The sequence below is a fragment of the Camelus dromedarius genome, chromosome 25, assembly GCF_036321535.1.
Source record: "Camelus dromedarius isolate mCamDro1 chromosome 25, mCamDro1.pat, whole genome shotgun sequence".
Classification (NCBI taxonomy): Eukaryota; Metazoa; Chordata; class Mammalia; order Artiodactyla; family Camelidae; genus Camelus; species Camelus dromedarius.
In genome coordinates, this window is record NC_087460.1 from 6142267 (window position 1) to 6169857 (window position 27591).

The 27591-nt window shown below is 42.6% G+C and overlaps 1 protein-coding gene across 4 annotated transcripts; it reads left to right on the forward strand.

The window, feature by feature from the left end:
* The first annotated feature begins 1292 nt into the window (after positions 1-1292).
* Positions 1293-25811, forward strand: LOC116150361 (C-type lectin domain family 2 member D11-like). Of its 4 annotated transcripts, XR_010377790.1 has the most exons (7): positions 1294-1517; positions 18163-18289; positions 20396-20568; positions 21147-21253; positions 22225-22339; positions 24499-24644; positions 24944-25811. XR_010377790.1 is itself a non-coding variant. In XM_064479029.1 (6 exons), exons 3-5 carry the CDS (start codon positions 20512-20514, stop codon positions 22337-22339), a joined length of 279 nt encoding a protein of 92 aa, XP_064335099.1. In that variant the 5' UTR covers positions 1293-1517; positions 18163-18289; positions 20396-20511; the 3' UTR covers positions 24145-24492. The 4 variants fall into 4 exon arrangements, 3 of the variants coding, with proteins under 3 accessions (XP_064335099.1, XP_064335098.1, XP_064335097.1); XM_064479029.1 differs by lacking the exons at positions 24499-24644; positions 24944-25811 and adding an exon at positions 24145-24492 and having other exon boundaries at positions 1293-1517; XM_064479028.1 differs by lacking the exon at positions 24499-24644 and having other exon boundaries at positions 1295-1517.
* The last annotated feature ends 1780 nt before the right edge of the window (positions 25812-27591 follow it).

Consider the following 27591-nt stretch of genomic DNA (forward strand, 5'->3'; position numbering starts at 1 on the left):
GTACATGTTGCCTACACTCTCCGTGTTATAGTCACTATAAAAATAAACTATGAATAATGTGTACAATGAATATGTGTCAGTGAACTCAGGTTTGGCTTCTCCCCACTCAAAAGTCTATGATTTGAGAGGCAAGTGTCCGAAGAAAGAAAAGGTGCTTTAATCAGAAGAGGCTGCAACCTGGGGAGATGGAGAGCTCAGTGTCTCCTAAAGACAATCTCTAAAGATTCGGCTCAGCCCTGAAGGTTATAAAGGGAAATGGGGAAGTGAGCTCAGTTAATCACTGAGACGGGGAGTCACAGTCATCCCCACACCCTCTGCCTGCAGCTTGTCAGCTTTTTGTGAACTTTTCTTTGGATGCTATCTTGTTCACATGGTTTGTTTGCAAGATGACTGAAGGGGGAGCTAGGGAATAGAGCTGGTTGTTAACGTCTTATTCTCCATTTATACACTCTTATGATCAAAGGAACAAACCCAACAAGTTAGGCAACTGGGAAGACAAAAGAAGCCTCCCGCAGACAGCGCTTTCCTGCAAAGAGCTCTTTCCTGCCCACGCTGCTGACAGATACAGCATCTTTAGTCGTTCCAAAAGTCATTGAAAAATGTTAGTATTTGTTTTAAGTAATTTCTGAAGTAGGAAGAAAAATATTTATTGTGTACGTCAGACTTTTGACCTGAAAAGGATTCTTATTTTCAGTTTTGCACAGGAAACACTGCACTTTATCACTGATCTGCTCAGGCAGCGTCTGCACTTCGGTCTGTTTGATATGGAAGCAGGCAGCTCAGTGGATTTATTATCCTGGCCACTGAAACTCCTACCTTCTCCTCTGACCTGCTCCCTGGAGACACTGTCTCATTGTCAAAAAAGAAGCTGAGGAATATTAAAAACTTTAAGAGTTTATTTGAGGAAAAATTGATTTGAATTGGGCAGCATGCAATCTAGCAGACAGAAAGGGGCTCTGAGGGGCTGTGCAAAATGGAAAACTTTTAGGCAGAAAAGGAGTAGCATCAATGAAGTTGCACTGGGCAAAGTTACTTTCCTTTAAGGGATGGCGGGGGTCTATTGGGCCGATGATCCAACTAGTGCTTTCCAGGCAATTGAATTCCTGGTTGACTGGTTTAAAATTCCATTTCTGGGGACGCCAAAGCTATAATTAAATGAAGTCTCATTTTGGTGAAGTTGTCACAGATGACTTGGCACAAGCGACCCCACGTGGGGCCTGCTGTCCTGTGTTTCACACCGTGAGCACCGCTCCGTAAGCCCCTGTTCCCTCCCCTGCTGCTGAAGTGCATCGCCCTGTACTCGCCGACCAGAGTCACCAGGGGGGAGGGACCCAGAGCAGAGAAGCATCTCTTTCCAAAACGGATGTCACCTCCTGTGCCCCCTTCAGTCACTTTCTAAGCCACTCAGTGCTCCTTTCCCCTTCCCCAATGCCAGGCTCAGAAGGTGTGGAGTTTTAGGAAGACTGTTCCCTGGGGCTCTGAGGACATCTGAGAAGAGATTCTTGAATCTGTCCCAGGTGAGTGTTCTCCCTCCCTTCCTGTAACTGAGTTTGCACAGTTAGGGCAGGGGGTGGGGGCATCGGAAAACAACAGCTGCTTGCTTCTGGGTGTAGGTCCCCCCTTTATGCTGTGTGACACCCCAGCCTTCCCGAAGCAAACTGCCCGTGATCACCCTCACCACCTCCTGCTCAGGGAGGAGACGCTCCTAAGGACTTCAGGCACCTGCCCGCTTTGCTGACCCAGCAGTGAGTATTCTGACTGAACAGACGCCAGGGTCGAAAGCTGTCAGCTGTCCCATCACCGGCAGCACAGGCCTCACCTGGGAGGTTGTTAGAAATACAGAACCCCAGGTCCTCCCGCAGACCCAGTGAATTCAAATGTGCGTTTTACAAGATCCCCAAGTGGTTCCCAGGCAGGCATGTTAAAGCGTTTAAAACACTGCTGTAAATAACACAGCCAGAATCAGTTATTTTGAAGTTTTAATTCCAAAGTCCCCCTGGAGATGTGGTGTGTGTGGGTGTGGGAGCCCGCCAGCACCGTGGGAGGTGAACGCTGGGGCTGCTCTTCAAGGGTTTGCATTCGATGTTTGTCCGCACATTTGAGGGTATTTGCATGTAGAGAAATGGAACAGTGATTGCCAGGGTGAAACGTTAGCTCCCCAAGAAGACCCAAGTTGTTTATGGTTTTGTTTTTAATCTGAGTTACTTTACCAATAGTTCCTACTAGGGGGCACTGTAAGCTTTTTTCTATTTTTCTTTTTTCTGTCCTTAAAATTTAGGTATGGGGAAGTCAGAATGTTAAAGTCATCAGTAAATGTTTCATTCTACATTATTTTATTGGGTACATCACTACCTGCATTATCCAGGTACTGCATTTTTGAATTTATGGATGAGTAAAGGGCAAGACCGACCATTTGTTTCCTATCTCCAAAACTCAGGCTCCTATGGCACCCTCTCACATCACTTGTTGCTCTTAGAATACTGTAATAACAAGTCATATAGAGAAAGAACTAAAATAAAATTTTCCCCAAAGCTGGCCACAGTCCTGGGAAAGGCAGCTCTGATCCTGTTTAAGTAGTTTGTCTAAGTTCGAGTGGATGAAAGCAATGTTTATTGGGTTGCTTTGCTAAGAGTCTCTTAACAGCTTGCAACACAAAACGTGATCCATATTGCAAGCTTAAACCAAATATTCTGTTAGGCCTTCTGCTAGAAACCTGAAGGGTGACGGAATATCAGAGTGCCTCTGAACAAGACGGATGTATGTATGTGATGAACTGCACAGCCCTACGTTCCTTACCTCCTTTGTCTTAGTGCGTTTACTTTGGAAAACTTGCAATTGTAAATTCTCTCTCTCAGCCAGTTTGGTCTGTCAGTCTCAGCCCCTTGCCAGTTTTACAACCTAGAAATGTCTTTCCCAAAGGCCTGGGAGCCATGTCTTTGGAATATAATCATCAAGAAAGACTGTTTCCTTTTCCCCTCAGTCTCAGTGGGAAAGTAGGTGTCTGATCTCCATAAGTACCCATCATTACTGATTCACTTTGTTAAACCACGTCATCTTTTAAGATATATATGTATACATGCGTATATATCTGTTACGTAACTTATATGTATATATGGCTTTTGTACATTGTCTTTGTTTTACCCTGTAAAGTTGTAATTGCTTTATCAGCTGCTATAATCCAGATGGTGAGAATATTATTGTGACCTTTCATTAGGTACCTTCAAGAACAGGTTGTCATGAAGGTTGCTCATAAACATAATCTGTGCATGCTTCTCCTGACCTTCTCCTTTACATTCTCTCTCGTCAGGCACAGCTATGTGGCTCCTCTGTTTGCTGCTGTTTGTTTTGTTTCCCCCACAGGTGATTCTGATGTACAAAGCTGGGAATCACCTCTTTGTTTTTTGTTGTTTTTTTTTTTTGAAATCACTACTTCGTAATCTGGGCCCGTGTTGTAAAATAAACATCTTTAAAATTATATTTACTCTTCAGCAAGGAGTGATGGATGCATGAAAAGTCTCTTCCAAATGTTGTTGTGGGCAGATCCAACCAAAAATACAGCTTTCAGTCTCCATCAGTTTATTTTTTATGAGTTAGAGCTTTTGTTTTTTTCGTGTTGTCTCCAGTGGTTTCTAAGGTGCCTCTTTCAAACTTGTGTTTGAGGGATTCTGACAACAAATCATCTTTGATGAGGATCCTTACCTCATGTCACACATACAGAGCATCACTAGGGGGCGCTGTGAGTTTAGTGCTCTGTATGTTTAACATCTGTAACTTTCAGTTCTAGGTTAAGGATGAGTGTAGGTTCCTGTATCACTGAGTGAAAAGCAATTAACAGACTGACTAAGAGTCATCTGCTTTTGTAAATTAATAGACTTCATTTTAGGTTTGTGGGGAAACTGAGCAAAAAATACAGAGAGTTTCCATATACCTCACTTCCTCCTACACAGCTCTTACTTTTACCTTGCGTTAGTGTTCCATAGGTTACAGCTGATGAACAAATTCTGGCACATCATTATTAACTGAAGCCCTCAGTCTACATTAGGGCTTGCTCTTTGTGTTCTATATGCTGTGAATTTTGAAAAATGTATATGACATATATACATCATTCCAGTATCAGACAGAATAGTTTCACTGCCTTAAAAATCGCCTGGGCTCCACGTTTTCATCCTTTCCAATCACCCCCATCCCAGCCCCTCAACAGATCTTTTCATTGTCTCCATAGCTTTGCCTATTCCTGAATGTTAGATAGTTGGAATTTCATAGTGCATGTAAATTTTCAGATTGCTTCCTTCACTTAGCAACATGCATTAAAGGTTTTTCCTTTTCTTCTTGAGTTGACAGCTTTTTGCTTCAAGTCCCTGAAAACTACACCGTTGCTTGGAGGCTCCACAGCTCTGTTTATACGTTTATCTATTGATAGGCATCTGGGTTATTTCTAAAGTTGGGCAGTCATGAGTTTAGCTGGTATAAATACACTTGTGCAGGCTTTGCGTAAAGATCAGTTTTCAACTCATTTGTATAAATGCAAAGTAAGATTGTTGGATCATTTGATGAGTATATTAACTTCTTCAGACACAGCCAAAGTGTCTTCTAAAGAGTCACTTGCTTTTTATTCTTGCCAGGAGCTGGAACTTTTAAATCATTCCAGGGATTAAAATAGTCCACGAAAAAAAAATCATTGAGTAAAGACCATGTGATGGAGACCAGTAATGACACATTTAAAATCATTTAAAAATCAAAATGGAGTAACTATGGTTCAGGCCACCAAAACAGAGCTGGGTGGCCATGGTGGATGTGAATTCAGACACCTTGCATAAGTAAGAACTCGAATTTTCTGAAAAGAAACAAACTCAAGGACACCACCAATCATTTTCAAAACAGTATCTGCAAGCAGCTGCCTGCTGCAATTCAGTCTCAAAGCCACCGCCAACAAACCATTACTATGTAACCATCTTGATCCCCAATCAATCCTTGTATAAAGACACAGCACACCCTTACTCCCTGCCAGAGCTAATCGCCAGTCATAGTTCTCAACAACTTCTGTAAGCTTTTAGTTTTCTTTGCCTTTATAAATTTGCCCAGTTCTGTAGACCCTGGGAACACAATTCAAGCGCTTCCTAATCTGGGTCTCCTGAGAGCTGCAACCCTAATAAAGCACAGAGCAACACATTTTTTTTTGACTGGTTTCTCCCCAAGATGCCAGGGCCTCCAACACCTTCTACATGGGAGTTTGCAGAAGTTCAGGGGGTCAGTGGGAGATTCCTTAGGACCACCCCTGATCTGGGATTAAGGTACAGTAAAGAGTGTTTTGGACTGGGGGAAAAATGCACAACCTAAAAGTTGAGAATTATGTTTGATTCGCTGGATTTTCTGAGGATTTCAAGCTGAGGACACAGCCTCTCAGACAGCTGTGAGGGACAGCTCCTGAGAGGTAGAGGATCCAGGATATACAGGAGTTTTTGCAACCAGGCAATCAGAACATCAAAAGATTGTTCTTAATTAAAGAAAATCAGGGTGGGGAGAAGCAAGATGGCAGAGTAGAAGGACTCTTGTAGCTCACCGTCTCCCACAAATACACCAAAACTCACATCTATGGACCCACTCAGCCAACCAGAGCACCTGCCATACTCCGACAGAACATCACCCTGTTTGAAAGACAAAGACGCCAAAAACCTGGTAGGAAAAAAGGAAAAAAGAAAGAAGGAAAAGCAAAACAGTGTGGGACCGATCCCGTTGGGAGGGAGCGGCAAAGGAGGACTGGCGCTCGCTCGCTGGGTCTCCCCTCCCCAACGGAGAGGCCAGGAGGATGGAGGGGGAGCCTCCGAGGCTCAAACCTGCCCCCAGCAGCCCTTGACCGACAGAACTGAGTTAAACGGGCACAAAGGGTCCCCGCTCCACGCAGCCCGAGACGGGAGCCGGTGGCTGGGGCCGGGACAGGCGGCCCGAGCCAGGCGGAGGGCCGGGGGCAGCTGCACTGAGGTGGCCCCGGGGGACCGCAGGGGGCTGCGCGCCGTGGCTGGGAGGGGATACGGAGCAGAACAACCTCGGCCCCCCATAAATTCTGAAAAAAGCAGAGCAACACGGCTGGTGTGCCCTGGGGGAGGGGTGCCGTAGCCTCCGTCTCTTCAGCCCTGCGCCGCCATCACTGGCGCTTCTCGCGAGAAGAGAGGCCGGGCTTGGCCACAGCCGCCGTCCCCTCCTGTGCGAGCGCCCGGGCGGGGGCGGGGCCGGGCCCTGAACCCGCCCCCGGGGGCTCCCTGCGGCCTCCTAGGCAGGACTGAGACTTGTTTACAGCCCGAGGCAGATAGGATCTTTCTGCCCCCACACCTCAGAGAACTCGCGCCGCCAAGACAAACAAGGAGCTGAGATTTGGCACGGAGCAGGGGCGGGGCCGTTCCGCGGTCTTCCCCGAGCCCGCCTCCGGAGCTCCGATGTGAGGCGAGGCATGCAGCTGAGCAGAGCGACCGGCACGGGGAAAGGGCGGGTGGCAACCTGCTTTCCTGGCAGGAACGCAGCCCATGACCACGGCGCTGGGAGGGGGCGCGATCCGCACACCTTCCTCCCCTGAGCGCAGCATCTGACTGTGGCATTAGAGGGGGAGTGACCCGCCCGCCCACCGGATAAGAGCTCAGCACCTGACCCAGTGCTGGGAGGGGGCGCGATCTGCTAGCCGACAGGCACTGGGAGCAGCACAGAAGAGAGTGCCAACAGAGGGCCTCTGGAAACAGCAAGCTGAGTTCGTGAAACAGGGCAAAGATGCAAAGACTTCTTAATAGAACTATTAAGAGCACAGCGTCTCCAGGAGAACTAGATAACTGATACTCCTTAAGCCACAGTGCCAGAGAGATATGAGCAATATGAAGAAGCAGAGGAACCACTCCCAATTAAAATATCAAGAGAAATCCCCTGAAAGCAAGATCAAGGAAATAGAGATTGATGGCCTACTAGATCAAGATTACAAAAAAGGAGTGATCAAACTACTGAAGGAACTATAAGAAATAGTGTTTTGAGACATAAAATATGTCAAAAATGAAATAGAAGCTATAAAGAAGAACCAATTAGAAATAGTAAACTCATTTGCTGAACTGGGAGCTGACCTGAAGTCTGTACAAAGCAGCCTAGATAATACAGAGGAACGAATAAGTGACCTAGAAGACAGGACAACAGAAAGCACCCAATCAGAACAGCTGAGAGAAAAACAAATAAAAAAAAAATGAAAACAATATAAGGGACCTATGGGATAATATAAAGTGTACCAATCTATCCATAATAGGGGTTCCAGAAGGAGAAGAAAGAACAAAGGGATTGAAAAGGTATTTGAAGAAATCATGACTGATAACTTCCCAAACCTAAAGGAATCAGATATCCAAGTACAGGAGGCTCAGAGAGTCCCAAACAGGAAGAACCCAAACAGACCCACACCAAGACATGTAATAACAAGTTGGCCAGAATCAAGGATAAAGAAATGATCCTAAAGGCTGCAAGAGAAAAACAAAGAGTGAGTTACAAGGGAACCCCCATAAGGCTCTCAGTTGATTTATCTACACAAGCACTGCAGGCCAGAAGGGAGTGGCAAGATATATTCAAAGTCTGAATGAAAAAAAGATGCAGCCTAGGATACTCTATCCAGAAAGGCTATCCTTTAGAATAGAATGAGAGATAAAGAACTTCACAGACAAGCAAAAACTCAGAGTTTAGCAACACTAAACCCATGCTAAAAGAAATATTGACAGGTCTACTCTAAATAGAAAAGAAGCAGGATGCTACAAAAATGAGAAACTCATAACTGCAAAGGAGAGAACAACCATGAATTACAAAAAGAATAAACACAAAATTGTAAAAGAAGACATCTAAATCATTAAGAGTGGAAGAGTGAAACAAGGAAAGCCACTGTGGAAAACAGTATGGAGATTCCTCAAAAGACTAGGAATAGACTTACCATATGACCCAGGAATCCCACTCCTGGGCATAAATCCAGAAGGAACCCTACTTCAAAATGACACCTGCACCCCAATGTTGCACTATTTACAATAGCCAAGACATGGAAACAGGTTAAATGTCCATCAAGAGATGACTGAGTAAAGATGGGGTATATTTATATGATGGAATACTATTCAGCCATAAAAACTGACATCATAATGCCATTAGCAGCAACATGGATGTTCCTGGAGAATGTCATTCTAAGTGAAGTAAGCCAGGAAGAGAAAGAAAAATACTATATGACATTGCTCATATGAGGAATCTAAAAACAAAACAAAACAAAACAAAAAACATAAATACAAAACAGAAACAGACTAATAGACATAGAATACAAACTTGTGGCTGCCAAGGGGGCGGGGGGTGGGAAGGGACAGACTGGGATTTTAAACTGCAGAATAGATAAAAAAGATTATACTGTATAGCACAGGGAAATATAAACAACATCTTGTGGTACCTCACAGTGGAAAAAAAAGTCACAGTGAATATATATATGTTTATATATACCTGAAAAATTGTGCTCTGCACAAGAATTTGACACAACATTGTAAATTGACTATTACTCAATAAAAAATGTAAAAAAAAAAAAAGAAAGAAAACCAGTTATCTCAAATTAATGAATTTAGTGCTTTTCTATGGATGGGAAGATGCAAAAGTCTGCACTCCTTGAAATTCTTGCTTTGATGTGCACCTTAGCTCTCTAGGGCCAGTGTGCATTCTTCCCATCTTAAGTGTCCTTTGCAGAGGGCACCGTGGGGGAGGCAGCAGTGGCTGAGGCTTGATGCTTGCAACACCCTTTGTTTACTGACGCAGCAGGCAGTATTTTTCATTCACAAGATTCATTGGCAACTGGCCTGGGTCCCCCTGGTTCCCAAGAACACAAATGCCTCAAATTTCTTGGAGAGGCTTGTTTTTAAACTGGGTCTGGGTATCCTCAAGCTCGCTGTGGCAGAATAAGCTGTCTTCCAGCTGTCATGCAGGTTAGGTGTGCCACTGTTTTTATAACACATTGCTGTTATTACCTGCAATTTCAGAAACATGGACCTGGGGGAGGGTATAGCGCAAGTGGTAGGGCACGTGCTTCGCATGCATGAGGTCATTAGTTCCATCCCCAGGACCTCCTCTAAGAATAAATGAAGAAGTATACCTAATTACCTCCCGCACACTCAAAAAAAAAAAAAAAAAAAGCCATAAGAACAAGATTTAAAAAAAAAAAAATGCTAGAGACCAGAGTGAGATAAAGAGGGCTTTTTTGGGACTTTGTAATTAAGCCAGGAAGCACTTGAATTCAGACTTGCCAGACTACAAAAGGGAGGAAGTTTATAAAAGCAAAAACAGTGAGTTACAAAACTTGTTGATGAAGAATTATAATTGGAGCTGGGAAGAAGGGAAAATGATTGTAAAACAAGGATTGCATTTGAAATACTTGCATAAGGACAAGGAGGGACCTTGAGATGATTAACACTGCAGCTGGAGGCCTTTGCTATGTCTGCGTTGTCCTCTTTTTCCTTGGGCCTGGTATAAAATAAAGGAAGTTCAAGTTCTTGAATTCTGAAGCTGATATAGGAAAAAATAGGGAACAAGAGGATGGCTGTGTCCCACATCTGGGGTGAGTCACTGGGAGGTGCCCTACCAAGTGAGGGTCCTTGGCTTCACACCGGAAATAATTCAAGAGTGAGCGATACTGAGTAGAAATAGATTTATTCAGAGAGATGCACACTGCATGGACATACTGAGTGTAGGCCATCTCAGGAGGCCAGAGAGGCCATGAGGTTGGGGTGGGAGGCGGGGGGTAAAGTAAAAGTAGATACACACTCCATAGACAGGGTGCAGGCTCTCTCAAAAGGTGAGGGAGTGAGAGGCCAGAGGCAGAGTGTGGCTAGTTTCATGAGCTCTGTAGCTTCGTATGCTAACAAGTGGGAGGATTACTCCAACTGCTTTGGGGAAGGGGCTGAGTTTCCCAGGAATTGGTCCACTGCCTGCTTTTTGATCTTTTATGGGCAGCCTTGGAACTGTCATGGCGACCATGGAAGTGCCATTTAGCACGCTAACATCACAGACGTACAGTGGGGTCAAGGTCGACTGGGAGTCAAATCTCCCACCATCTTGGGTCTCAAGGTCTACTGGGAGTTGAATTCTCCACCATTTTGGTGTTAATTCTTGGGTCATTCCTTTAATGGCTGTGCCTTGCCCCTTCCTTCCCGTCTCTAAACCAGACCCTCAGCAGCCTCACAACTGCATCTTTGTAGGCTGCAGTGAGATTAATCTATTATAATTTCAATTTGCCATCATTCTGATCTATGTTCCAGTTTTTGTGATACTATATAATCATAACCTTTTAAAACATCAGTCTCTTGATTCAACCCAGAAACAGACACCCACTTTGGCTGGGCCATTCAGGAAAATCCATCCAGACCTCCCCCCAAGATGTCCCAGGTGTCTGCTCTACCCTCTTCATCAGAATTTGCAGGATTTATTTCTCAGCACCTACCACAAGGGTAAACACTCTGCAAATATTTAGTGATTGGATACGAAATGATTAGGAATACAAAAAACATGTAAAAATGTGGCTGCCACTCGAAGTACATATGTTATATAGCTGCTGCTAGAAGTAAGCCCCCAGTTTCATTGACAGCACAGGATACATTTTCTTCTCACTCATGCAGCTGTGGACGATAGGAGTTCTTGGTCAGGATGCAGCTTTCTTCCACGTGGAAACTCAGAGACCCATATCTCTTATCTTGGGGCTGTGCTGTCCCTAAGGTCTCCTTGCCATTGGCACCTAAATGAGAAAGGGGAGAGAAAGCTTTTGTGAACATACGTCCATTTCTGGAAGATCAGTGCCCAGTGACACTGTGACACACCTCACCTTGATCCACGCTCAGTTAGATTTATTTCTGTGCCCACACGTAGCTGAAAGGGTGGGTAGAAATGTATATTTATAATATATAAGAAAATCCTTAAAACTTAACAGCAAAAACACAAAGAACATAATTAGAAAATGGACAAAAGGCATAAAGACAGATTTCACTGATGACAATACACAGATTAACAGATAAGCACGTGAAAAGACGCTCAACATCTTTAGCCACTGGGACAGCGCTAATTAAAACCACAACGAGATATCACTACATGACTCTCAGTATAGCTAAAATAAAATAGAAGGACATCAAATGCTGGTGAAGATGTGGGGAGCCTGATTCACTCCTATATTGCTGATGGGAATTCTTGAATGGTACAGCCACTCTGGAAAGCAGTTTGGCAGGTTTTTTGGTTTGTTTTTTGTTTTTTTATGTAAGTGTGCAATTATTATACAACCCAGCAAGCAGAATTCTTGTTACCAAGGCCAAGCTCATACTGCTTGCCACATGATAGGCCAATAAATTGAGAGATGGAGCCTTGGGGCAAGGAATAACAACTGTATTCAGAAAGCCAGCAGACTAAGAAGATGGTGGACTCTTGTCCCAAAGAGCCATCTTGCCTGAGTTAGAGTTCAGGCTTCTTTTACACTAAAGAGGAAGGGGGTGTGACTGGCTGTTGCAGACTTCTTGGTGCTGGCCTGACAGTGATGGTGACATGATAATCCTCTGTTCTTGCAGCCGTCCATGTAGGTCTGGCCATGATGTTTCTATAAACCTCCAGCAGGACAAATGTTATTTTCCGTTCTGCAACTCTATTTCTATGTGAATGCAAAGTGTTATGGCTTTACAGGTCAAGCCTGGGAGGCACAGCCTCGAGCAAGGGCTATCATGCATATTTCAGGATATAGGTAACATCCTTTGATGAGACAAAGGCGCAGGGCCAGCTTGGCTAAGCACGAGCAAGAAAGCACAGAGATTGCAGCTAAAGGACTAGATCCAATGTGGAGTCAGTTTTGTTCTTCTTTGTTACATTCTGAGTATTTATCCCAGAGAAATGAAAACACATTTCACACAAATGCCTATACACAAATGTTTCTAGCTATTTTATGCATGACAGTACAAGAGTGGGAAAAACCCCAGATGTCCTTCAATAGAGGAACAGTTAAGCAAACTAGGGGCTAACCACACCATGGACTACTACTCAACAATTAAAAAAAACCAAAAAGCAAAAAAACCCAGTGAAATCTAAATACCCACAACAATTTGGTTGAATGGCCAGAGAATTATGCCAAGTAAAAAAAAAAAAGCTCATCACAATTTTGTATTCTCTCATCTCTCAGAGGTACTTTCTGCTGTTTGTTATTAGAATGATCAGCATTCCAAGAGTAAGCACAGCAAGAAAAAATGGACTTGAGAAATTTAAACTTTAGAATTTAGAAAAGGAAATGAGCACATGGGAAATGTTTTACAAACAAAGTATGTTTTCATTATTTTATAGCTAGTTTCTTCCACCTGTAGTTCATTTTACAAGCCACTGCCATCTAGGTCTCCCCAAAGCACCATTCTCATCACTGATGCCTCATTGCAGAACTACCTTCCATGGGTCCCCCATGGCTATAGCCATGGCCATTTACTGTCTCTGATCTACCTTTTCAACACCAAACACCACTGTTACAATTTTTTTAAAGTAGGGCTTGGTCCTGCACCCAGAGCGCCAGCACTGCGTGGCAGGGGCAGCTGCCCCCGCCTCCTTCACCCCGCCCCCTGCACAGACTCCATGCTTATCAATTTGTAAACTTCTCTTATTGATGCTTTCTATACCAGTGGTTCTCAATATGGGCTCCGTTTTGGACTCATTTGGGTGGGGGAGAACCTCTTAGAAAAGATGAGTGCTCAAATACCATCTCCAGAGATCCTCATATAGTTGAGCTATTGTGGTGCATTAGAATCATTTTTTAAAAACTCCCCTAGTGTTTCGAATTTGTAAGCACAGTATAAAATCCTGATTCTACCTTATTCCCTAGAGCTGAGATAACAAGTTCAACTTTGTCTAAATCAGCCTTTCCTCTAAGGTTCAGTGCAAGTGTCCTCAACCCCCATGGGGTCTTTTCCCAAGAAAAATACTCCCTGACTCCCATCTTGGGCCACAAGCTGTACAGTTGGTAAGTTAGTTACAGACCAACTTGATGTCACACTATTCTTATTGATTCTTGTAAATCCTCTTCTACTTTATTTATTCTCATTTTAGTCTAATTTCCATCCCCCAACAGGCACCTATTCTTGTGTGCACTTTTTTTAAATAAAAGATATTTTCACACAAATAAATTTAGTACACATTGTTATCTTAGCATAGTGAACAGTCATGTATAGCAAGATGATACTTGGTTACCACGCAGTGATCACCACTGCCCCAAACATGAAAGTGGAGCCAGCAGCACTCAGAGCCCCCTGTGCTCCTGCCAGTCACTGGTCCCTTCTCGCTGTCAAAAGCATCTTCTTTCTTAAGCTCACACAGTACTTTTTGCTTGTTTCTGAGCTTTATGTAAATTGAACAGTTCAAGATGTATTCTATGGTGTCAGTCTTCTTACATCAAACATTATGTTCTTGAGATTTACTCTGCTACACACCAGAAACTGACACAACATTGTAAATCAAATAGACTTCACATACATACATACATACATGCATGCATGCATTTCCCTGGGCCCTATCAACAGAGACTCAGATTCCATAAATCTGGAGAGGATCAAGGAATGTGTATTTATCAGCAAGCATCCTAAGTGACTTTGGACCATGACCGTGGACCACACTTGCAGAAAATGCTGCTACCTAGTAACACAGAAGGGCCACAAACTTAATATTTTACCTGCCAATGGAAACATTCTATCCGATAGTTTGAAAAATTCCAAAGGCAAAGGATGTATTTGAAAGTCAAAGTGGAATAATAATCATTTTATAATTATATGTTTTTTCATTTTTTCTTGTATATTTTTTTTTATTGAAGTATGGTCAGTTTACAATGTTAAGTGTCAATTTCTGGTGTACAGCACAATACTTCAGTCATACGTGAAGATACATATATGTGTTTTCACCTTCTTTTTCATCATAAGTTACTACAAGATATTGAATATAGTTCCCTGCGCTATAAAGTATGAACTTGTTGTTTACCTGTTCTATATATATTAGTTAGTATCTGCAAATATCTAACTCCCAGTCTATCTCCAGCCACCTCTCACCTCCCTTCCCAGTAACCACAAGTTTGTCCTCTGTGTCTGAGAGTCTGTTTCTGTTTTGCAATTAAGTTTGCCTTTTTTCCTCCATATTCCAAATATGAGTGATATCATGTGGTCTTTTTCTCTCTCTTTCTGGCTTATTTCACTTAGAATGACAATCTCCAGGTCCATCCATGTTGCTGCAAATGGCAATATTTCATTATCTTTTATGGCTGATTAGCATTCCATTGTATAAATATACCACAGTGTCTTTATCCAGTCATGTATATAATGACACAGTTCTAAACGCCTGTAACAGACGTAGAAGAGCACCAATAAATGGCAGTGAAGGGGGTGGGGAAGGAGACCCTGTGTCATGACACTGTGGAATCTGGAGACACCTCCTTAGAAGTTTGGAAGTTCACTGTAATGGCATCCATATAAAGTGGGTGAAATGCCAAGCCACGGTATACGTTAAAAGCAAAATAAGATCAAGTGTCTGCATAGTTGCTAAAGATTCCATGTAGTATCATGATGTCATGTCTGATTATGTGAACAGGCGCTCAGGGGTAGTTGCTAATTTTCTGTTAATGTCTTTTAGAGTTAGTGTTCTTCCTGCTGAAATAAATGTACATGAATAAGAATAAAATGGTAGAACTGATTTTTATTTAAGAAGTAGCATGAAATAATACTATTGTCTATGAGTCACTGCGATGTTTTTAAATATAAACTATTTGAAGTAGGAAAAAATGTTTGTTACAATATAGATTCCGTACAGTGACAACAAAAGGAATTTCATGTTTACAAATCGCCCCTCACTGTTCCTCATCCTCAGGAAGTTATTCCATTCCCATGTGATTAGGGAGGGATTTTCTGTTAACTTTCTGTTATCAAGGCTCACGGCTTAGCCAACAAATTCAAAGTGGACTGTTTTCATTTTCATTGCTGCCTTTGCAACCGGGGAGTGTTCGTGTTGAAGCAGAAACATGAGTGCTGTGGAAGCATCTTTGGAAACGTTATCGACAGACTCTACCTTCAGAAAAGGCTGGGAGAAGGGGAGGCTTGGTAATGTAAAACTGATAAACTTTGACAAAACAAAACGGGAGTCGGGGAGACAGGTGCTCTTCTCCCATGGATGCATGATGGAAACTGCATTTCAGGGGTGTTAGTACTTCACAGTTCGTCTCTGTGGAGGGTGAGAAGTTTGGAGGGACCGAGGTGGGTGGGAGTTGGGTGGGTGGGGGGAGAGGTGTGTAATTGTTCCATCAGTTATTTTATTACTGTGTGTGTTACTTAAAGATTTTGGAGGTAGGAGAAAGCCACGAAAAGTTACAAGAGTTTAAGAGAAAAATGTTCTCTGGATTTCCATTGGCAGCTTTCACCCGGCAAGGCACATTATGATCTTAAATAACAGATAGTTTATATCCCAGAATGATGGCAAATTCAGACACTACTAATTGTGTAATATGTATATGATTAAAACTTGCCCCTAAAAACTGGGATTTTGGGTGTATAGAGCTTTTGAAATTTAATTTACAAATAGATGTGGGTGTTTGGGGGTGGGAGCTGGAGCCTAAACCTACCCACCAGTGAATCCTTTAGCATTTTTAGTTTATAGCAAATTTGATGAGAAAGGGATGTCTATAGTTTGAATTATTTTTTAACTCAGTACAATGCATTTGAAAGTCATCCATATGGCATTGTGCATCAGTAGTGTGGATTTAGATAAGGGGAAAAGTTATTCATGTAAGGGCTACTGCAGGAGTCTGAAAAGGGCTCTCTTTTTTCATGCTTTGAATGTTGATTTTCTTAGGAGGTGCGTCTGCTTTTATACATGTAAGTAAAATAGGCGATAAAAATAAATACCTCAGAAAGGCTCTGAGAAAGGCTCTCACTCTATAAATAGGGCAAGAAGGGGGACGACATCTGAGAAGCAAGAAAGCGTGAGCCGCGGGGAGCAGGTGGCACTGCCGTGTGTGACACCCGTGTTCACATTCTGTTAACCGACAGATCTGCTTAGGGGAGCCACGCGCATCGCTGCATCGTACTGGGTTTTTTTAGTGCTTGTTTACATTTTCAGGCAGGCTAGAGGCTGGCTGGATGTGGAGGGAGGGAGAGCGTGACTAAAATATATCAAGCCAAAGCAAAATAAGAAACGAGCAACTGGGACCATAGGGTCACGTTTTCCCTTTTTCTTAGTACCTAGTGGTAGTTTACCCTTTTACTAGCTGGAGGATACTTGGCTTGTTTGCCAGGTTTTGGTGATAGTGAATGAAGTTGATGTAAATGCTCAGGTAGAGGCTTTTGTGCAAAAGGAAGTTTTCATTTCTCTTGCATGCGTGCCTGGGGATGGGATGGCTAGGCCTATGGTAAGTCTGTGTTTACCATACCTCACTGCCAAGCTGTTTCCAAAGTGGCTGTACTGTTGCATTTGCAACAACAATGCGTGAGAATTCAGTCTGTATCATTCCTGCGCCGTCACTTAGTCTTGTTAGTTTGCTTTGTTGTGTTTGCCACTCTAATGCGCTCACAGGGCAGCACATTGTATTTCAATTCGTGTCTCCCTGATGGCTGGTGATGGTGGTTTCTTGATTCTAGGAAGGCAGCAGGGCAGACGCAGGAGCTGGCGAGGGCCTCAAGGGCCAGCAGTGTCCTGGGTGAAAGGAGGCCTGGGTTCCCAGGAGCCTGGTGACCCGGGAGCCACCTGGGGCACTGGAGCTGGCAGACACTGGGGTGAGGGGGAGCCTGCAGGGAGTCCCACAGGGCTGCAGGGGTCAGCCTGGGGCTGGGGCTGGGGCAGGTGGGTCTGGGGTCGGTAGTGAACTCATGCTACTCTCCATTCCCCGGGGAAAGGGTCTTTCTTTGCGCTGGGCTGCCCAGGCTTGGGAGAAGGGTGTTGGGGGCCTGGGTTCCCAGGAGGCCACCAGGAGCCGGGTGTCCCAGGAGCCACCTGGAGCTGCTGGACTTGCCAGGTACAGGGGGAAGACAGAGGCCGGGCCCCTAGGAGCCTACAACAAGAGCTGCTTGGAAGCGGCCAGAGGCAACTTTCTGTGCCAGGACTCGCTGGAGGGGGCGGGGGCCGGGGTGAGGCCCGGGGGTGGGTGGGCCTGGATCCTTGGCTCTTGGGAGGGTATTTTCATGGGTAGATAATTTTCAAATTGATATTTCTACGGGGAGATGAGTAGATGTCACTTCTAGAAACACTTTTTTACCCCTTTTCCAACCTATATTCCTTCCATTTTTTTTTTCCCCTTGCCTTATTGTCCATGAAAGAACCTCTTGTAAAATGTTAAGTTGGATCTGTGAGCACAGACATCCTTGCCTGGATCCTGATCTTTGGAGGAAAATACGCCCTCTTTCACCCTTAAGTACCATGCTAGCTGTACTTTTCATGAAGATGAAGTTTATAAGGTTAAGGAAAGTCCTTCAATTGCTAATTTACCGGGGTTTGTTATCTTGGATGACTATTACATTTTTCACTTTTTTGTATTTTGTTGAGATGGTCACGTCCTTTCTCTTCTCTTATTCTTTTAATATGATGAATTATATTAACTCATTTTCTAAACCTCCCCCCAGTACTTCTAAACAAATCTGTTATTTATGGAGGTGAATCTGGATTGTTTGTATCCTCCTCCCTCTCGCCTCTCCTCCCCCTCCTCCTCCTCCATCCCCCTCCTTCTCTTTCTCCCTCTTCCTCTAACTCTTCTTCCTCTTCTCCTTCTTCTTTCTTCTTTCTTTCTTCTTTCTTCTTCCTGTTCTTCTGGGATTGAACCCAGGACCTTGTACATGCGAACATGCACTCTACCACTGAGCTATCCCCTCCCCCTGTATGTTTCTTTTTCATCCTCATTTCTGCTCTTTTTGTTTCTTGCTCTCTCATTAGCTCTTTTTCCAATAACTGAAAAATTCTCTAAGGGAAAAAATTCAGTTTCTCTTATCTCTGGCTCCCTTTGGGCCACGACAATCATTTATGAACCCTGATCCTTCATGAAAGGGGTTGGCGACAGGGGAGCTGAGGTACAGCTAACTGTGCGGGGTGATTCTGTGACAAATTTAAGTTTTTCTTCCTGATGCCTCCATAAAGTTGAGACTGTGACATTTGTATTCATAGGTAACAAGCTCCAAAGAAAATGCTCAGGAATTTTTTTCTCCCGTAACCCCTGCCAAAGTTTTTTGTTACGTGACCGCACTTACATCCTTACTTGCAAGCGTGCTTGTACCTTCCGTTCTTTGGGCAGGTAAGTTACTTGTCCTCCAAACTTTGCAATGCTCTTTTGCACACGTATATTGCCAGTAAATATTTATCGAGTTCCACTATGTGCCAGGCACTGTATAAAGTGCTTGAAGAATTTCAATGAACAAAACATGCAAAAAAAAAAAACCAAAAAAACCCAAAAAATAAACCCCTGCTCCCAGGGAACTTCTATTCTAGCAGAGAGACACAGACACTATGATAAATCAAATGGAAGTGGAAGAGATTGAGGTACCCGTGTAGTGGCCAGGGTGAGCCTCCTTGAGAAGATGACCTTTTAGCACACTTTTGAAGGAGATGAAGGAGCCATGTGGCTTTCTGGGGGAAGGCATTCAGGTGGAGGGAACAAGTAGAAAAAAAAGAGAAACCCCCTTGGGGTGTATGAGGAACAGTAAAGAGGCCTCTGTAGCTAAAGCAAGGGGAGAATGTGGAAGAGTAACAGGCTACGGGTCAGGGAAGCCGCAGCCTTAAGAGTCAGTTGTGGACTTTGGCTTTTATTTGGAGTGCGGTGGGGACGATCAGCAAGAGGAAGTCATGAGAGAGGAAATCCATGATGGGACTTTCATTGTAGAAGAATCATTTTGACTGCTGTATTGAGAATAGATTTTTGGAAAAATAGGGCAGAATCAGGAATTAAGATAATCTTGTAGAAATTCAGGCCAGAGATGAGGGTGGTTTGGGCCTGAGGGGAACGGTGGAAGTGGGAAAGGTTGGTAAGATTCTGGATATTTTGAAATTTGAGTCAACAGTAATTTCTATCAGATTGGATAAGGGAGGGAAAGGTAAGCTTATGAACCAAAAATGTGTTTTCTTCCCATAGCGTACACTCTGAAATCTTGCTGTTTTCAGAGCATCTAACGAGGGCCAAAATATTTTTATACCTATTCAACAGAAATACATAGAAAACAGAAAACTACAGGAAACCCTACATTGTATTTTTGGCACTGGAATCAATCTTTGAACTGTGTGATGTCTTGTCCACCAGGAGGCTTTATACCCCCTTAGAAACGTACCATATATAGAAATGTACAGACTACAATTTAGGGAAGGGAAGGAGTTTGCCTTTCTTTTGTCAAGAGGCAGAAGGGGTAATATCAAGGAGGAGGTGGGAAAGGGGGGTCTGTATGATGCCCGGAGAGAGTACTACAGAAGTTAAATGCTATAGAAACTGAGTTCCTTAAAGCCATCGTTGTCCGCGTTCCCCCAGGAAACTCATATGCACAGGTACGTGGCTTGAAGTCCAGTGGACCCGGGTAAGACTGTTACTGATGACTTAGGAAAGCAACCATCGAACGTGCATACTTCAGGACTGAACTCAGGGGTAAAAGATCACCGTATAAAGATAAAGATTTACTCACATACTAGTTTCTGGAGCACATTCTCTTCCAAGGCAAATCCTCAATATAATAAAATGATTTAGGAAAAGTGCACTAGCTTGCACTTGGCAAGTGATCATGGGCTCTCAATGTTGTATTCTCCCGGAAACCAGAAAAGGGACACTGATCTCAGAAGGCCTGCTGTTTTGGCAAGGAGTGAAATGCAGCCACGTTTCTCCCTACTGTGTTGCAGTCGGTGTTTTATAAACGGTTGACGCTGGCAGCGTTCCAAGAGGCGTTAGAAACGTTTGTCAGTAGCAGTCCCGCACGCCGCCAAGAGCGGGACAGCGCCCGGAGGATGCATTACAGAGCCAGGCACTTGGGGCTCTACTTCAGGATGCAGAATGAGATGATGGATGATGAAGGAAATTATGTAAAGAAATATGTATAAAAGAAAACTATTTATTGGGAGAAATCCATGCATTTCTAACAATCTGTCTACCTGTAGAAAGTAGCCCCTGTTCAGATTTTATGAAAAACAAATTGGTATTAGCAAAGGCCATAAAATTCCAAGAGTCCAGTTGGTATTTGGGCGTGTTTTTCTTTAAGCACCTCACTTTGGAATTTGGTTGTATATATACACATGCACATACACACATGTATATACATCTGTACACACGTGTAAAAAAATAAGACTGAACTCAGGATGGTAAGTGGGAAAATAGATAAAAGGGATGAGAAAGTGTATTTATTGTCATTCACTGTGTCTGTCCAAGTTTTAGGAAGAAACACAGAGTGCATTCCGTGTGTTATCTGCCCAGAATGATGGATTGGATTTGGGCGTAAGTGCTTTTATTTTTCTGAAGACTCAAGGAATTGGACATTCAGCCAGATGTTCTGTGCCTCGTTAGAAGCTGGTCTTGCTCAGTTTGAAACCAAGGAGGAGCTGGTAAGAAATATTTTAGGATCACGGTCTTTGGTGAATCCTTAGCCCCCCCGCGAAGGACCGGCTGCGTCAGGTTGCAGCTGGAAGAGGAGGAAGGAGCCCGGTCTGGGCAGACGTGGTGGCGGGGGCTGCATGATGGCGCCTAACATTTGTTGGGGGTGTATTCTCTGCCTGAAACTCTGTGAGACAAGTTGGATACATTCTTACTTGTCATCCTCACAGTTAACCTGTGAGACCAGACATTCTTCCCATTGTACCAAGAAACATGGTAATTGTGTAATTTATCACCCAAATTGGGACATTTGGGGGAGTGACAATATTAATATTAATATTATGTTGGAACCACAGACGTAAACTGGGACTTCCTGAGTCAAGTTGGGATGGATGGTCACTTTAAAGTAATTGAGGCTCAGAGATATTTGGGTGACGTAAGCTGAGAATTGAAGACTGGGCTGTCTCCGAAGGCGAAGCTTCTCAGTTATTACGAGGCTCCCACCCAAAGGGAGAAGGAGGCCAGAGGGAAGAGAGACTCAAGAGAAGTGTGAAAGAGACATGTTTTTACTTTCTGTGTCTTATAACAGAATTTCCTGAGAAGATACAAAGGCGCTCCTGACCACTGGATCGGCCTTAGCAGAGAATCACCACGTCACGTTTGGAAGTGTACAGACAGCAGTGCATATAACGCCCCGTACGTTTTTAGATTTCTTTTCCTTCCATGGAGTTGACGTGTGGTTTTGCATGTGAATTGTGTCCTGTGAAAATAAATTTAACATCATGGGAAGCTATTTCACGATGGGGTAAGAAATATAAATCCCTCACCTACTCTTCCATTTATTAGCTTTGCCTTTGAAAAAACTTGCCTTATTGTGACTTCAGCTGAAATCTTTCATGTGAAGATGACATTTGACATGATTCTGCCACTTTCGCCGGCTGACTTAAACTGCGCTGAGATTTTTATTAAGAATGTGGAGGGAGACGCTGGTGCACGACGGAGGTCCTGCAATCCCAGGAAGCCACTGAACACTCGCCACCCACAGGCTCTGGAGTCCACTCTCCCAGCTGCTGCGTCTCCCCGTTAGAGGAGGTGGTCAGGGAGCCAGTGGGAAACCCTCCTAAGGTTTTCTCACCGGAGGGAACTTGGTAACCGCTCCTTGGATTGTGAACATCTCAGTGGGAGTAATGTGCATGTAACCGTTGCATTGGAGCAGATAAAACGGAGGGGCTCCTTTGCTTCCTTCAATCAAAGCTCAACCCTCTAACGAATTGACTAGTAAGTAAACACTGTTGTTTCCACACGTGCATGAAGCAGGTGAGGAGACCCTGAGAATGAGCTTCACTGAAGGCCCCCGAAGGCCACAGCTCACTTGGCTACAACAGCAAGCACTCGTTAAACACCTGCCCGGTACCAGCTGGGTGTGTTATCGGTGATGCTAATCTCGCGATATTCAAGAGAATATAAAAGGAACGGAATACAGAAATGGTGTATATTTAAGAAGTAATGTGAATGACAGATTTTCACTTTTCTCTCGTTCACATTAAAAATACCTGGAGTAGGTATTTTTACCTAGGATAATAGAACATAGAAGGGGAATAAATGTAGGTGTCCCACCTGTGATTTTTTGTTATCATTGTTGTTAATATTTTTGTGTTTGGTTTTAGGTTTGCCATCACAGGGATTGGGGAATATGCCTATCTGAGTGACAACGGAATTAGCAGCGCCAGGACCTACACAGAAAGGAACTGGATTTGTAGCAAGACAATATTAAGTAGTTAGGTAAGTGGGGACACTGGGCAGATTTGTCGGGGATAGAGAGGATGGTCTGGAAGATGGTATCATCCCTCCTCCTGCGTAAAGGGACTTTGCTTCTTGTAAAGAATTCTCAGTATTTATGCTTTAAATTAGTGTGCTAAATAAATGTTGTATCTATGAACAAATACCCATCTTTATTTTACCCTTTATTGGATTTAAAGTCCTGCTTTTATTCCAATTAAATGACAAATAATTAATTATGTGAAGTCTTTAGGCATTCAATACCCAATCTTAGTACTGTTCATATATGATTGAGCTTTAGAAATAAAATGTTTTAAATTTTTATATCCTAGCTACACTGTACTGATGAGTCCCAAAAAGGATGAAATAGCAATTTAGAATATATACTTTCTCTTTAAAGATTACCACATGATATCATTTATATGTGGAATCTAAAAAAAAAAAAAAAAAAAAACTTATTTACAAAGCAGAAACAGACTCACAGACATAGAAAACAAACTTATGGCTACCAGGGGCCAAGGAGGTGAGAAGGGATAAATTGAGAGTTTGAGATTTGCAAATATTAACTACTATATATAAAATAAAATAAGAAATAGATATACAAGTTTCTTCTGTATAGCACCAGAAACTATATTCAATATCATGTCGTAACTTTTAATGACAAAGACTATGAGAACAAATATATGTATGCGTACGTATGACTGAAACATTATGCTGTGCACCAGAAACTGACACATTGTAAACTGGCTGTATTTCAAAAAAAAAGATAAAGTCGGGGGGAATACATCGTTTTTCTTTATGTACTTACATTTCTCCCATTTCACTGGTGTATTTGTCAATTTCCTCTTATAATTCTGCACAATTTTGTATATATTTATATATATTTTATATTTATGTTATATATATTAGAGACTATGTATTTGATACTTTTTGCCTTACACTGCATTTTATCTCACGGAGAATATGTCTAGTTCACTTCTGTGTCCTCAGAGATGAGCACAGTGTCTCAAATATATATGCCTTCATGACTACAAGATTCTATCTCATTTCTTAGTTTCTGCTGTCTTTCTCATAGAGGAAGCTAAATTTCCACAGAAATCTGGAAAGTAAAAAAAAGTTCATATTGATAAACTGAGTGTGACTAGCTCACAGATGATATCTGAGTCAGACTCCAATCCTTACTGACCTAATATTCTCTTATAAACTGGTTTCCAATCCATAAATCTAAAGCTTGGATTCCATTTCTTACCAGCTGTGACCTTGATAATTTACAAAGCCCCTCAAAGCGGAGTTTCTTCATGTGAAAGATTAATATAGTGGCTAGTTTTAAGATTCAAATGAGCTAAGAGATCAAAGTCTCTTCCCACTGTATCTGCCTCATAGTAAATATTTAAATAGTTGTTGTTCTTCCATTATTGCTCAACGGAAATAAAAGTAAAAATGGCCCCAATACTTATGCCACCCCTGTGGGAATGTCTAAGTGATGTTAAGTTGTTATTTTCCTCTGCCCCCAGCAGGAAGTCTGTCCACTGTATAAATCAGTTTCTAATGTTTCAGTGGAAATCATTACTGGTTGAATTAATCATTGAAAATTCATGTGGGAAACATTTCTTAATAGGAACAAGCCTCCAAAATACATGGCTTGCAACAGAAAGAGAAATCTGCATAATTTGGGACTTACTCATTCTTCCACTTTAAATTTGTTCTGACTCTTTCTTTACATTGTAATCAAAATGTTTGTTCTAATGCAAAATATGAATGGGTCACTCCTTTGAAAAATCTTTTAATGACTTCTCCTTTACTTTCAGTATACAACCCAAACTCCTCATGGTAATCAAGGTCATAAAATATAATTATATCAATGTTTTCTATCTTCTCCTCTTAGTCATTTTCTTTAAAATCTCTACCCCTGCCTCCAAATTGCCATTAAAAAGTGAAGAAAAGTGATCATATGCCGAGCAATTTTTCTGCTAGCGCACAGAACCCCAACTTGTGGGACTGTTCCAGAAGTTGCAACTTGTCAAACCAGGGCTTGTACAGAAAGTCCATGGTGTTCACAACCATTGGGAATAATCTTGCTGTTCCAGCAACGTGTAGAAGCAATCAGGGCACAGCTATTCGGGAGTAACTGGAATTATATCTAGCCACGTTGGCTGCTGCAGGGTCAAAGAGCTGAAGTCCCGCAGAGAGTGAAGACTGAGGTGCAGATCATCTTTGGTTGTGCCCAGTGAGCAGCGATCTGCAGCCATAAGGAAGTCCTTTGCTTGGCTCATCTCGAGTCTTAATTTAAACATCACCTTCCTTGGAGGTACTTTCCGATCTTTACATCAGGTTGTGTTTCCCCATTCCTGTGTTCTCATGGCGTTTATTTCCCCCATCTAAAACTCATTACATTCTGTTGCTCTTTCTTAATCAGTTTTCTCATTTCGCAATTTTTTAATGATGCTTCTCTAATGATTGAATTTAATTTTTCTTCATATACTCTTTGGGAATTTCAAAAATTTCTTAAGTGAGTATAATTTTATAATCAGGATGAAATAACACATTTAAAAATTGTGACTTTATGCATGGTTTCCCCTTATCTGATCTTTGCTTTCATGAAAACAGGAACCACCCATCAATACATAAATGTACACACGCTTGCTGACTGAGAATTACTCACAGTCTACCACCAGGCAGCCTTTCTTGGGATATGTGGTTCAGACCACCTCTCATGGAACAGGATGCTCATCACACCGTAAGCTGTGGTCATGATGAGGCAGGAAGCCCCATGAAAAGACCAGCAGGACCCCCAGGCAGGGCCACTACTCTCCTGCCAGCACCATCTGGTTCCTTGACCGGGAAGCTCTATCTCACTTTTTGCCTCTGGAACGGCTTACTTACCCCTAAAATTCTATTGGTTCCCTGAGCTCACTTCTGATTGGTTGTTTCCTTCACTCCCGATTGGTTATTACTCTCACTTCTGATTGGTCCATTTGTTGTACTTCATTTGCATGGAGCTCACGCCTGATTGGGTATTTCTCTCACTCCTGATTGGTCTATTTCTACAAAGCTTATTCCTAGTTGGTCAACTTGTTATACTTTATTTGCATATGATAAAGGCCTGTGTAAACCTACAGATGGGGTCCAGAGCTTGGAGTGTTAACTCCTGTGGGCCTGCTGGCATAATAAAGCCGAGTTCTCGAACTCTCTGAGTGTTGCTTGGTCTCTCGCTCAGATCCAGATTGCTGTCACAACAGAGCTGTAACACCGAGCTGTAACACATTTTTCTGCAACAATGAGAGCTGGGACAAACTGGGCGCCCACTCGAGGAGAGTGGCCGGAGGCACACAGTGGGTGCAGAAGTAGGATTTACCTGTGGGGAGAAACTACAGTGCTTTTCCTTCACCATGTTGTCTGTGCTTTGTGTACTCCCTAGCGGATGGTGGGGATGCTATTATTTTGTATTAAATAAAATACATTTTTGAGTGACATATTTTTCTGTTGTGTATTTTTTAAAATACCATATTTACCCTTAATAGTTTGTGGCCAGTTTACTTAAAAACATGTAGTCCTGCTATGTTACGGAGTGTACTTAATACTCTTCTGAGTTTCTTGGCTCTGAGTCAAGGAGAGTTTAGCAATGAAACACTCTCCTGAAAGTCATCTGGAAACACTTGAGATAAAGGGCACCCGTGTTAAACACAGCAATGATGCAAGTTATATTTAAACTCATTTGAGGTCATTGTTCATTAGGCTAATGTTCTGATTATGAAATAAATAAACTAGAAATATAATTCAATGTTTGTTCATTGGAAAGGATGTCCCATGTGTGTACAGCTGTTATTTTGCAATATGTGAAACAGATTTAGGGCTGGTGTTTAAATCTTTTCAGTGGGAATGCCCATGGAGGCTGTTTCATTTTGAAAATTGGATGCTCTTAATATTCCAGTCAGAATATTAGAATATTAGAATTGGACTTCTGGTGTTTCTCAGAATATAATGTAATAACCAGAGAGCGTATTGAGACCTCAAGAGCAGAGATGACCCAAGAACAGAAGGAAAGCAAGAAACAGAAAGACCCAGAGTAATAAAAATGGAAAAGAAGAGAAGCAAGGTCAAAAGTGAGTTTAGATTAGATTTACTGCAAGAGGAGTTCGATGGAAAATGTGGGTGGGACCATGACTTCCTGTAGGACAAGCTGGTGTAGACACATCTGTCCCTGATCTTTGTCTGGAAATAACTCAGGGAACTACCTGTGGAGAATGTTTTAAGATTTGGGACCCCAGGACTGGAGAACTAAAACTGTCAGAGAATTCTGTGTTCCCTTCCCATGACACCCAACAGAAGAAAGTTACTATGATTTGGCATTTCCTGATTCCCCAATCTAATGATAAAAGGCAACCCAGGTAGTCTCTTTCCTCTCCCTGATGGATAGCTTCCCACTGACAACTCCAGGGGAGTCCAGCAGAACCAGCAAAGGGGACCTAGTGGACCCAGTGACATGAGCAGCTAAGGAAAGCTCTCATTCTTCCAGATCTGAGACCCCCCTGTCCCACCCAGAGACACCATATGGCCAGGAACACCAGTAAAGGTGAATTCATCACCATCTATGAAGCTTCCTTCATCTCTGTGGGGTGGAATCTCACTTCCTCCAATGAGATAGGCCAGGCTGAGCAGCTTGGGAAAGTCCTTCTGCCCCATAAAGCAGCACCAGCAGAGACCAAGGGAGCCTTTGTGGCACCAGATCAACCAAGGAGATCAAAATAACACTGGAAAGTCTCTGAAAATTAGAATGTCATTGGAACCACTGATCACAACAGTACGTCAGAACATGCATGCTAAGTCTAAACAGGATGGCTGCCTGTTTAGACAGGCAGTCTAAAATAAAATAAAAATAAATAGTTCCCAAGTTTCCAAACATAATAGCCAAAGTTCTAGGATACAACAGAAAGTCACCTAAAGGAACCAGGGGAAAACTTGATTAAAAACTCTCAGAAAATTAGGAATAGGGGAAGCACTTCAACTCAATAAACATCATCTACCAAAAAAAAAAAAAAAATTACAGCTAACATCATATTTAATGATGAAAGACTAAATGATTTCTCCTTAATATCAGGAATAAAGTAATTATGTCCTCTCTCTCCATCAGTATTCAACATCAGAGTGAAAGTTCTAGGTGATACAATAAGATAAAAATAAAAATAAAAAAATAAAAATAATAAGACATACAGATTAGAAAGAAAACTGGCTCAATTTGCAGATCACAAGATTAT